The sequence below is a fragment of the Megascapheus bottae genome, chromosome 20 (genome assembly GCF_031878675.1).
Source record: "Megascapheus bottae isolate mThoBot1 chromosome 20, mThoBot2.hap1, whole genome shotgun sequence".
NCBI lineage: Eukaryota > Metazoa > Chordata > Mammalia > Rodentia > Geomyidae > Megascapheus > Megascapheus bottae.
Genome location: NC_143528.1, coordinates 9,209,200 through 9,222,762, shown reverse-complemented (window position 1 = coordinate 9,222,762; position 13,563 = coordinate 9,209,200). Strand labels below are relative to the sequence as shown.

The 13,563-nt window shown below is 35.1% G+C and overlaps 1 protein-coding gene across 1 annotated transcript in view; it reads left to right on the top strand.

The window, feature by feature from the left end:
* Positions 1-13,563, top strand: part of Nrg1 (neuregulin 1) — a 995,737-nt gene that overhangs the window by 823,577 nt on the left and 158,597 nt on the right. The window contains exon 3 of the mRNA XM_090353942.1: positions 5,800-5,921. Coding sequence (XP_090210068.1) covers positions 5,800-5,921 — 122 coding nt within the window. The remainder of the gene's footprint in view (positions 1-5,799; positions 5,922-13,563) is intronic.

Here is a 13,563-nt window from a genome sequence, read left to right as displayed (position 1 = left end):
ATGTATGTTTATCCCCTTATTCTTGTTTTCTTTGCCTGGTGGATGATTTTGATCGAGAAAAGTAGTTCAAGAGCTTTGGGGATTTTGAAATTGAATATTATTTGAATATCTGTTCTGGATTAGTTTTATAAAAGGTAGACTTTTGCTTGTTTTATATACTTTTGAATATTCTTCGTCTTCACCCTTCATTTCACCTCTTATATATTTTAATTTGTTTTAAAAGTGGCTCTAATTGATTGTTCAATTTGCTTTTTAATTAAGATCTCCTTTGGCAATGCTTGTGTTTTTTTGTTGTTTGTTTTGTTTTGGCTCTATAACAGAGTTTATTCATATGCTCTTTCTTATTAGCTGCATTTCTGCTAGGCCATTTAAACTCTCAGTGACCATTTTGTATGGTTTATTATGTTATTATTATTATTTTTTGTCAGTCCTGGGGCTTGAACTCAGGGCTTGGATACTGTCCCTGAGCTTTTGTGCTCAAAGCTAGAATTCTAGCACTTGAGCTATAGTTGCATTTCTGGCTTTTTGATAGTTAATTAAATATAAGTATCTCAGACTTTTGTACCTGAGCTGATTATAAACTGTGATCCTCAACTGGTTATATGAGGCATTCTTACAGGTCCCAGTTCTGATGCCTAAGAAATCTCTTTTTCCTTTGTGCTGTCCTCATAATTAGCAGGTTGACAGTACTGAATATCCAATATGCAGGCATTCAAACACACAATTCATTTGATCATTCAGAGGGATCAGACAAATGGAGTTATATAAACTGGGAACATACCTTAGATGTAAGCCATAAGGAAGATTTATGCCAAATAAGAAAACTAGAGTGGGGTGGAAAGGGGTGGGTAAAAGCATTGAAAGGAGTGACAAAGATCAATGAATGAATGGATGTTTCCAACATGAATCTAAGTCTTTGACAAGACATCTCACCATTTTCTGCATGCTCCAGATCATACTTGCCATAACCCCTTTTTTCCTAAGAGTTAGTTTACCTAAGATTTAGTTCTACTTTACCTTTTTTATTCCTGTAAGACTTAGTTTTCTATATTGTTTTTTACAGTTGTCTTCTTATAAGAGAAAAATCCCAAGTGGCTTATTGTGCAAAAGGATAGTTATGAAATATGCTTAAATTTCTATTCATATTTCCTGTGTAGATACTTACCAGTGGGGATTGTGTTATTTAACTGAATTCTGTCCCTTATTGAGATTTCTAGGCCTGATGATTCAATTATGAGATGTCTTCTGATCAGTACTGTTTTTTTTATTGACATTTCTCATCAAATACCAGTCCAAAAATTAGAGGTTTTTTTGGTATATTAAGACTTAGCCATTTATCTTTTTATTTTAATGGAATAATTTACTTATTTATTTTGGAGTACTGAAGATTGAACTCTGGGCATCATTCTTGTTAGGTTAACAGTCTACTTCTTGAATCTTGTTTTCAAGTTGTTTTCTTTCTATTTATTTATTATTATTGTTGTTGTTGTTGCTGTTTTTGCCAGTCCTGGGGCTTGACCTCCGGGCCTGTTCATTATCCTTGAACTTTCTCATGGCTCTCAAGCGCTCTGCCACTTGAGCTACAACACCACTTCTGGCTTTTTCTGTGGTGTGATACTGAGGAATCGAATCCAGGGCTTCGTGCATGCTAGGCAAGCACTCTACAACTAGGCCACTCTCCTGGCCCATTTTTTTTTTAATTTTAATGTTTAGATACGCTCTTGTGTTTTTGCCTGGGCTTTGATCTTTCTTCCTATGCCTCCTAAGTGACATGTGCCATCACTGTTCATTTCCCACTTAATTTTAATGTTTTTTTCAGTGTTAGTGAAGTCCTCTTCTTTTTTCCTCTCTGTTACAGCTGTCATATTTCTCTCTCACCTCTTGTGTTTTTGAGCTTTAATGTGTCTGCTACACTTGTAACACTTGTACAGGTCCATTGTTGTCTTGCCTGGATTACCACAGATATTTTTCTTCTCTGCAGTAATGATTCCTGGTTACATGTAATGCCCAATTTAGAAATTCACCATATAAATTTGCATTAAAAAAGTCTAGAAATTCTGTTGGAAGGAAACTTCTCTAACTTTGTTAATACAATATTTGTTTAAACACTGAACATTCATTCTCTCTGTCTCTGTCTCTGTCTCTGTTCCTTTCTCTGTCTCTTTCTGTCTGTCTGTCTGTCTCTCTCTCTCTATCCTTGAATCATAATATATTATTCCATTACTTTATAATTATATTCCAGGAAATATTGACCAAGGCTATTAGGAGAATTTTAATTTTAGAAGTATTGTTTAAAGATTATGCTAACTGTAAATTTGATTATGGTGCATCTTATAGTTCTACCTAGTTCAATAGTTAAAATATGAAATTGCACAAGGTCAAGGAAAGGATCTTTTCATAGAAAAAAACTATATTTATGGAAGTAGAGAAGAATATGTATTCTTAGTGGTTGTACATTATTGGGATGTACTATAATACTTTTATCTTAGAAGTATCTTTGGGAAGTTGATAAGAAAAGTTGCTGTTTTCTTATTTTATGGGTTTACTCTTTGATATTAAATATTATCCTCTACTGCATCATTCTTTATGATGGTTTCATGGGCAAGCATGAAACTTCTTTCAGCAAAGTATACTATACTTTGGGTTAGTATTTGTTCTTTGGTTTCTCCCAGTTCTTCAAGGGATCTATCATGGAGGAAACTTGTCACATATGGGTAAAATATAAAATAAACCCTGATAATCTATCATCAGGCATATTTGAGATCTCTAAATTCAGAGCTTAAAGGTAGGCAGAACTAACCAGCATAACATCTTCACATTGGGTTTTATGATTTGAGATGTTATTACATATTATTTATTAACATTTAGTTAATATTATTAACTGCTTTCCAAGATCCTTGACAACCACCAAAATGGCCCATTTTGGATAGGGGTATACTTTGGGAAAACTCTCCTATGAACACTCTCTCTGATTAATGCATGAATATTTCTTAAATAGTACATAGTTGTTTCCATGTATAGATGATCAAGTTTTCTACCACAGTACACTTTCCATTTACTTTCTGCTAGTTTTTTATTCTGTGAGTCATTATATCCTGAAAAATATTAGCATGCATGAAAAGGATGTTATAGCCAAATAAGTTGAGAGAAATTAAATAATATATTCCATTTGGATAGGAAGAGTGAGGTAGCATATTGAAGGCTCTGAGAAATCTTGTCTAGGAATAAGAAAAAAGTGACAGCCTACCTATTTTTCTTCATCTTAATTTTTCCTAAGCCTTTTTGAGTATGAAACACTTTGTATTGGTTTCTCTTTTTTTTCTACCAAATTTACCTTTTGATTTCATTGTGAGTCATGGGTAATGAAGGTAATTTTTCACTCAGCACATTGACCTGACCACTGCCCTTGGTCTGGCCCGCCATCAGATGTCTCTACCTTCTTCATACTGCATAGGCCTTCCTGCTGTGTATATTAGGGATGCTGATAGAACCCCACTGAGGGCATAAGTGGTAGCAGCCACATTTTATCATTTGTCCATATGTTCTGCTAGTAATGCCTGAGGACATAGCAAGGACAAACCAGTGGCACATGCTTCTTGAAGAAGCAAAGGGATGAGACCTATGGAAAGGAACTAATTAAAGGACAGAAGGACTTCAGGCTGTCAATAGATCAGGAAAGAACAGCCTCAGCCATAGGACCATGAATGGCCTGATAAAAGAATTGGAACTGGAAACAGTCTTTGAAGGTCACCAGGGATTTTTGTGGTAGAAATGGCAAAACCAGAAGCAAAAAGATGGAAGGCTTACAGGGTTACCTGTGGAAGTCTGGATGATTCAGTCTGATAGACTGGAGAAGAAAAATAATGAAATTTGGAATTATTTATCCTTCCTAAGTAATAATATGTGATTAGGAGATCAGAAAAACTGTATCATGGCAAAGAATACAGCTAACCACAAATATTCCTTTTTGTTTTCTTCTTTCCTTGTTTTTTTTCCCTGTTGTTCACCTATTGACAGCCCAGGGAATCAATTGCCAAGCTGCAATAGAATAATGCCACAAAAAAACCTTTGAAAACTCAGTTCCTTTCAGTACTTCTAAATTTTTGTATCCTGGAGATTGCTTAAATTATAGGCCACGCTCAACAGTAAAAAAGAAGCATTTACAATGCTGACCTTGTTAAAAAAATGGTGACTATTGATTTATGCTCACAGTTTTATGAAAGTGTATGTTATTTTTACATGAATATTTATTTCAGTTTTTTTAAAGAATTTATTAATGTTGATTTTTACATCACATTTTAAATGACAAGTTTAACAAACAAGTGTTCAAGGAGAGAATCTCTATAATCACTGGGACTTAGTATTTAGAACTTAATCAAAATTAGGCTAAGGGTTTGTATGTCATAGAAACATATTAATTTAATTAATAAAACATTATGTCTATAGAGTCATAGGTTTTTATGTCTATATAGTTATATTTATATTTCCATTACCATGTCCATAGCTTTGGGTATGCAGTTATTGAGTCCTCGCTCTTGTACTCTTTGATTTATTTCAGTTTTAAGAACCATTCATATAGTACTATACTCCTAGCAATGACACCAATTCCCTTTCTTTTCAAAAGGAGAAATATCTCTCATTAAAAATTAACATGAAGCCAGGCACCTGTGGCTCATGCTGTAATCCTAGCCACTCAGCAGGAGGCTGAGAGCTGAGGATCAAAGTTCAAAGCCAGCCTGGGCATAAAAGTCTGTGAGGCTCTCATCTACAATAAACCACCAGAAAACTGGAAGTGGCTCTGTGGCTCAAGAGGTAGGGTGGTAGCATTGTGCTGAAGAGCTCAGGGGCAGTGCCCAGGCCCAGAGTTCAAGCCCCACAACTGACAAGAAGAATGAAAGAAAGAAATGAAGGAAGGAAGAAAGGAAGGAAGGAAGGAGGGTAGGAAGGAAGGAAGGAAGGAAGATCTCTCCTGACATTACTGGGAAGAGAAGTAGGAATTATTATTATTTTTATCTATTCTAGACCTTGGTAAGTGTCCTTTCCTACCAGACTTGTAAGAAATGATTTTATACTTTTTTTCTTTCCCCAACTTTACTTTTTTATACTTTACTTTTTCTATTTTTATTTTTTTTATTTTTTTGCCAGTCGTGGATTTGAGCTCTACCACTTGAGCCTCAGTACCACTTCCAGCTTTTTTCTAAGTATGTGGTACCGAGGAATTCAACCTGGGTCTTTTTGCATGCTAGGCAAGCACTCTACCACTAGGCCAAACTCCCAGCCCTACTTTTTCTATTTTGTATACCATGATTTTTTTTACTGCTTTGTACTTCATCTTTTCGCTTTTCCTAGTGTGTAGTGATATAGATATAGGGAGGAAAGAAAATTTACTGACTTGGGGGAGAGGGCATAGAATGATAAAAGGGATGATTTTGATCAAGTTGCATTATATTCAAAAACTGGTGTGTTGAACTGAAACATCTTTGTATAACTTCTTAAAGGTTAATAAAAATGTAAGACACAACATGGTTAGTGGTGATGGAAGAATAATAAAATGAAAAAGTGTTCTTTATTGATTTATGTAACAAAATTAAGATTGTACCTGTAGTGTAACCTGCATGTTATATAGCTCCCATTTACTCTAGGTAAATCATAAATCTCACCTGCTATCATAGCAAGTATTATTTTTTTAAATTGTATGTATGGGAGATTTGGAAAAATTGGAAACTTTAGGAAAATGTGTTTTAGTACTCATTGCATTTTTATGATAATACTTATACTACCTTGGTTCTGGTCTTATAGAAAGTCGGAACTTCGAATTAACAAAGCATCACTGGCGGATTCTGGAGAATATATGTGCAAAGTGATCAGCAAACAAGGAAATGACAGTACCTCTGCCAACATCACCATTGTGGACTCCAATGGTAAGAGATACCTGCTGTATTCTGTTTCCTAATCTGTAAGACAACTGATGCCGATGAATGGTAAGACTTGTGAAAAATTGGTGGGGGACTTCTTGTGTACACGTAAACTATGTGAAAATAGAACCAAATATTACAGGTGCCTGTACATAAGTCTTCACTCTGTGAGATGATACAGACTGGATCGATGTATAGGTTTTTCTTAAAAAGGGTTTAGATAAGGTTATGAATGGGAAGGAATGGGCTGCTAAAAGAAAAAGGTTGTAATTCTATTTTCAAGTTGGATAGGAAGAGCAGTCAAGTGACTGGCTATCAGCCATAGAATTCAGTTATATATTTACAGATTCTATGTATTATATGCGTGTATATGCTCATTGTATGTGTATTTTACACATAGACATATGAGTATCAGTGTATCTATATTGTGTATGTGTGTGTGTGTGTGTGTGTGTGTGTGTAAAATGCAGATCTACGTATTTTAAGTGAGTTCATCTGAATAAGCTAGTATGAATTTTGAAATTATTAAAATATTAGAGGCCATGAAATTCCTACTAAATATATAGCCTACTTATTCAGATTTCCTTAGAGGCTATCCTGGAACTATTTGACTTAGAAGTAGAAATTGCTGCCTAACTTCTTACAGCTTCCCTGAGTTATCTTAGGTGATAGTCTCTACTTCCTACCGCCCTAGCTGTTCATCAACTTATGGAGTCATCTGGAGGAATGGGTGATACCCTAGTAATTTTTGTTTCAACTATTTTGGAATAGTCAAATGGTGTTTCAAAAGCCATGAGTTTTTTCCTATATATTTTTAAAGATTTAAAAATTTTATTGTAATATATAGAGGGGTTACAGTTATATTTGTCAGATAGAAGGTGAATTACTTCTCACAGATTGATACCCCTTCTCATGATTTTGTTCCCATTTCCCTCTGCCCCCTCCCAATCATATAGGATGAGGCTAAAAAAACCACATTTTGAGCCGTGGTACTTAATGTCAATACAGAGATATCCATTAACTTATAAAACAAAGACTAATCACATTTCTTCTTCATAGAAGATTAGAAAGAGTATTCATTGTAAGGATGGGTCTCTTCAAGGAATGAAAATGCCAGCTCAGCATTGTGGAAGAGTAAATGGCTCAGAGTTAATTCCATGGGAGACTGATGTTTGTGAGAGCATGGGAGAAAAGTGAGGGAGACAAAAATATGGTATTCCATGCCGATCCCTGGTCGTCTCTAGACTTCTCAATGAACTGCTCTATAGCAGTGTAATCAAAATCCATGCTTTCATCTCAGTTATCTCCCTCTACAGAGAGTAAAGAGCAAGAAAACTAGTTTCTGTTACTATGTCTAGGAGCTCTGCTTATGATATTTTTAAGGTTTATCTGAGCAATTACAACATCACTTTAATTTTTAATCAGAATTGAATAGTGTTTTGCTAGTATTACTTTATCCCCACAAGGAATTTCATAGAAAGCCACTCGAGACACAAATTTTAAAATTCACTTCTGTGGATTATTCTTCACTTTTGTTTTCTGTTCCATTTTGAGGCATGGTCACCTCATTTTGTCATTGTTTTGGTTTAGTGTGCTTCCTTAGGGTAAATGGTTTTGAATTATGATTCTGACAGTTGGATTAGATTTATGTAGTTTTGTATTCTATCAAGCCCAAGTGAAGTAAAATTGTAGTTCTCTGGTTTTACTGGATGCTTACAAAGAGTAATATTCTATTGGTTGTTTCATGGTTTTTAATATACATAATTAAGCATTGGATTATTCACCTCGGTGGTCCTCGGTGAAAAGATTTTATAAGGATAATTTTAAAATTATTAATCAGGAGTACTAAGAATTTGATGATACGCCTTTTCCGTTTCACACATTTCACACATCCAACTCACCCATATTTCATTCAGTCTCAATCTAGTGCTCCAATTTGAATATACGGTGTTGGGAAAATGTAGTGATGAGCAATGAAAGCTGAGGAATTATTAGCAATGAGTTTAAATCAGAATAAAGAGAAGTTCTTAGACTATACTGAGCCATTGTCAGAGAAAAAAACAAAAATCCTTTTGGGTAATTCTAGTAATCAGTAATCAGATTCATTTAGGATCACAAAGATTCTTAGTGGCAAAATGGAACATAAATGCAAATTTCTCAAATTCCTAACACACTACAGTTTATCTAAATGTGTGTGTGTGTGTGTGTGTGTGTGTGTGTGTGTGTGTGTGTGTGTGTGTGTCCACAAGTTTTTAAGGCAGACTGTTTTACTGGCAAAGAACAGAACCAAAGCCATGGTGAGTCATAAGAAGAGAGATTTCATGAGAAAAGAACTGGAACTTCACTTAAACAAGCCTCAACGAAATGAGACTATGAATTTAAGTAAAGAGATGTTATGGTTCTTATTTCCAGGCTCTCTGACTTTAATGTGTCTCAGATATTTTACCTTCTGTTTGTTTTAACATACTTACTTCATCTTTTTGCTATTCCTGCTTTCTGCTATGCATCTTTGTCATTCCACACTTTGACCAAGTTGTAGTACTACGTGTGCATTTTCTCCAAGCCACTCTTTAAAGTCTTCTTTTAGCTTGAACACCAAGTGGATTGTGTCCTCCAATCAAAGTCTTTGTAACAACAATCAGGACTAGTGTCATATTACATTAGAAGATGGTGTACAAAGCTTCTCTGGTTTAGGTTCTACTATTGCTCAGTTAGGGAAGGTGAAACCTGAAATGAGGCAGCTTAGAAATATCTTCTCTTAGTTCTGTGGTTGCAGCATGCTGTACACTGTATTGCCTGACTGGCAGATGATTGACAAGGCCAGTGTACTGTACTTCGCTTATTAGAAGACACCCTGAGACTTTTCTACTGATACTTCAGGGGCTTTAATATGCTGCAATGAAAGCAAAATATGCACTTGGCCTGTCCCTTCTCTCCCCTGCCCCTTAGTTTATAAACATAAAGATAGCAAAGAAGTTTTAGTTGGGTCCTGTGCCCTCAGGAGCTCAAATCCACTGCTTTGTGTTGATACATCTCTATTTTCCTAGGGATTTAGGCAAGGTGGAAGAAAAAATTCTTAGAGAAGTGTGCTAACTACTCTGTATAGCCAAACTATGTATTACTAATTTTGTATTTGTTATTGATAGGCTGATAGAAGGTGAGAATCTGAAGGAATTGTTTCCTAGGCAATGCCTAGGAAAAGACAATATCAACTCTGTACATCACCTTGACAATAAAATTAAAATAAAAAGCATGTCAATTACATTATATAGAATCACTTTTTGAGATTGAAGTTAACATATTGTACAAAATATAAATTATTGTACATAGTCTACATTTCTTCCTAAAGCCCAGAGCATCTGGCTGTGATTTGCATATGACTGTGATTTGCATATGGCTGTGAGGAATGATTTGGTATATTGCTGTAGTTTAGTTATTCTAGTTCTTGTGGGAATGGTTCCTTGTGATTTACTTAAGTTCGTACCTGGGTACCTTCTTTGTGCTAAGATGGTTAGAATATATTTGCATACATTTTTCTGACAAAGACTTAGGGAAGAGACATTCCCGGGAGGCCCTTTCATTCTCCTTGGATGACCTTGCTGTTTGGCACTGCTTAATTCCATTAAGATGACTAATAATTATTTGAACTAAATTAGATTGGATCATAAATGTCTTCCTTAGCGAAACTTTACTATTTAGACCTACTTAGATCAGCAGCTTGTTATTAATGAAAGGTCAATGTGCTTCAATGGAATACTTGCAGTATTTACAAGAATTTAGTAAATATGTACATTGTTGATAAAAAAGTTTTGATAAGCTTTGTTTTAGGTTTTTTTCCCCCATCATCTCTGTTTTTCTGCTTATGTTTGGAATTGGAAAGAGAATTTGTCATAGAGAGCTATGTATAAATATGTATAAAGCCATGCCCTCTGCTCATAATATTTAGGACTGTCAAAATCTTATGTTGAATTTTTGTGTAAAGAAGGATCCCATAGGTGTTATTATGTGAAAAATTACAAGTGATTCCTTTCATGAATTTATATTTGAAAATAGAAAATCCACATAAACTGTGTTTTCACAGCTTATGCACTCTATATTCAATTTTAGCTTGGTTTATTTGGCTTGATCTTTCTGTATGAAGCCTTCATTTAGCAATTTATTCTTACTAACTAGTGCTATGAAAACTCCTGGAGTGCGTATCTGGCTGGTTTCAGACTAGGTAATTCTTTCTTTCTAAAGATTAGTACATGAGACTATATGACTCATCAATCATATCTTCTCCTAAGATTGTGTTTTAAATCAGGGAAAAATGATTTTCATGCGATTCAAGATCACACAGGAGCTGTCAGTAGCAATAAAATAGTTGATTCATTTGAGAAAAGCAGAAAGATGTCTTTTTAGAAATTTTGATTGAATTATCAATTAATGATTAAAAAAACTGGCTCAAGTGGGCAATAGGCTTAACCTATTGCTTTCTTTCAAACTGACAAGGTTGTTGGAAATGCCATGATAAAATCTATACTGTAAACTAAGTGGCATACAGAATAGGTCTTATAATCTCTATCTCAGTCTCCATATATATTATATTCAGTAGGATGATTATGAAGGCTAATGAGAAGGAACAATATGAAGAGAATGTGTTTGAGAATGGGCAGTGTCTAAATACTATTGCTTAGAGTAAAGCATTCATCATGAGCAGGAATATTTTATATACTTAAGCATCATCCTGACCTTCTCTTTATCATTGCTAATAATGAATGTGCTTTCTTGAAAAATCTCTCATTAAAATAGTGCATTAATTTTTGTATATACAATGGTAATGTATAACTTTTGAAAAGTAAAAGAATCATATAAATGTTGAAGTGTTGAAATACACTGATGTGTCATAGGTATGTTGCATAAATATTTTGCTAAGTATTTCTATTTAGTATATCTGCTCATGGTCAAATATTTAATAAGTCATGCATTCATAATAATTATGAAATTTCCTTTTCGCAGTTGTTTCAAGTTATTAAAACTTTGTGTTTAGATGAGGTTCAAACATTATAAATACCCTCATGTTCCCTAAATTCTCATGTCTGCTTACTTAAGTGGCTCCTGATATCAAATCTTCAGTAGTTTTCACTGTAGGTAGGAGTGCCTTAAATAAATATGGAGGTTGTTGGGGGTAACTCTTGATCTGCAAGTGTAATGTAAAATTATTTTTAGTCATATTTAAGCAATGGTTTAAAATTGTGAATTCTGTCCATAGTACACAGAAAAATGTTTATACAGAACTTCATATTTTAAAATAGATTAGCCTTTCTTATTAGGAAAATTTCTTTGAAAAAGATTGTGTGTGTGTGTGTGTGTGTGTGTGTGTGTGTGTGTGTGTGTGTGAAGTGAAGTACTTACAAGTTCTGGGCTTGAATTTTTCACAATATTAATTCAGCAAGTTTTTATTTGAAACCATAATCATTAAAGATACTTCCGAGGTCTCCAGGATAAACTAATTTAAGAGGGGAGGTTATTTTAAGTTCCCGCTGTGTACACGCAGCACTGTAGTATCCGCTTTGGGTATCTTTTGTGTATAATTCAAGTAAAAAAGGAAATATGTGTTTAATTGTTCCTTTGATCTGAGGGTTTTTATGTTTTTTGTTTTGGTCAGAGATAGAAAAGCTCTATGGTCTTTCTTGTCCTGGAAGATCACAGTTGGTTAAAAATAAATGTAAAGGGAATCTTGATGACTTACTTGACCTTGGGACTTTTGCCCAGTCCTCATGAAGCAGCTTAAGTCTCCTTCAGCAATCTGACCATCTTTTCATTGATACACAATGAGGGGGCCTCACTCTTAATAACGTGAGCATTTGTTTCAGAAGTCTGTAGCTTCTAGGTCTTCCTAGAGAAGGACAAACACTATGAATCCTCACTAAAAATGTTTCTCTCAGAGTACATATTTCTAGAGAATAATTTTCAGTTTCTATCAGCTGCTTCAGAGCCAGATTATGTCTGTACTATCAGCTCAGAATACCTTCCCTAGTGCCAATCTCTGGACAGTGTCCTAAGGATTTCATACAGCTTCACAGACAACTAATTACCTTTCATTTATCTCATTTTTGATAGCTATAGAGCTGATATAGGCAAAATCTTGATAACAATGTTATTCCTTGATGGTTTTCCCTCTTAATCCAAAAAAAGAGAAAGGACCATTTATACTTAATTTGTACAGAAAAACACACTTGATCTTGATAAAGGTATATTTCTGATATTGATATATTCATAGCACAGTACTTATTTTTATATATCCTTGATGTCTCTCACCTGACTTTTCATCTCTTACAATTCTATAAAACATTTATCCCTAGAGAAACTAGAGGTTAAAGAAATATTGCCACTTAAATAGATTCCTTTTCCCACTTGCCTAGACCAATCATGAAAATGCTCAATAACCAGATCTATGTTTTAAGGTGATGGCACGGATAATTAGCTCCACAATTAGCAGGGCATTAGTTCAGACATCAGCTGCTAGTAAATATACAACCTGCTTAGGACTGTCAGTCCAATCTGGTCATTTTTGTCTGCTCGCTAGTATCACGATAGATTGAAATTATCTTTTAATTAGAGAATGTGAGACATAATTAACCTCATTTGAGAAGACCCATACAACCAACGCTGAAAATTACTCATCACATCCCTTTCCAGGCTTCAACAGATACAGCTAACAGAAAATACTAGTGTACCAAGCAAGTTCCTTTTAAAACTAAATGCAGAATGAGACAATGCAGCAACCCTTTTACTTCATCACAAAGACATTATTTATTTATTTTAGCAAAAACTATAATGCCCTCAAGATCTGGAACATAAAACCAAAATCTCCTTATAGCTTTGTGATCCTATGCCTTTGACTTTCTTATTTCCATGGTTTTACTTTCCTTTCTGAGGAACCCACGCTCTCTTTGCTGTACATCCATCCTCCCATCCTCACTGATCAGGGCCGCCATGAATTCTTCTTAACAGTTGGAGTACAGTTTATCTCGTGCTTTTCCCCCTGGAAAGAATTATTTTTTTCCGATCCCCCCCCTCTCTTTCTCTCTCATACACACACACACACACACACACACACACACACACACACACACACACACTTCTCACTCTGTGGGGCCCCTGTGTATACTTCTACTCTCTTGCAAAACTTCCTTCCTTGGTCTCATTCACAGTTTGAAAGCAGGCTGAGGCCTCAGCTCCAAGCTTGCTCCTGATTATACATCATAATATCCTATCACTTTTTCTTTTTTGCAGAGATCAGTACTGGCATGCCAGCCTCAACTGAAAGAACATTTGTATCTTCAGGTAAGGAAAATAAGCCTGGCAAGTGTTACTAACCAGAATGACCTATCTAACTGCTGGCTACTCCTCTTACTAATCACATTCCCTTTTGCATCCACATTTTAGCCGATCCTGTTTTCTCTCCATTACATTCTGCCTTTCTGGATTTTATGTAAGAGGATGGTTCTTGTTGTATGTTTCAACTGGGGCCTGAGAAACCTGAATGAGGGAAGGAAATCTGAATGGAAATACTACTTAGTGATCATTAGACCAATCAAGGAGACATTAGGGCTCCCAGCTCAGTTGTTCAATCTTCTGGATGATTCTCTTGGTTGCCTGTGTT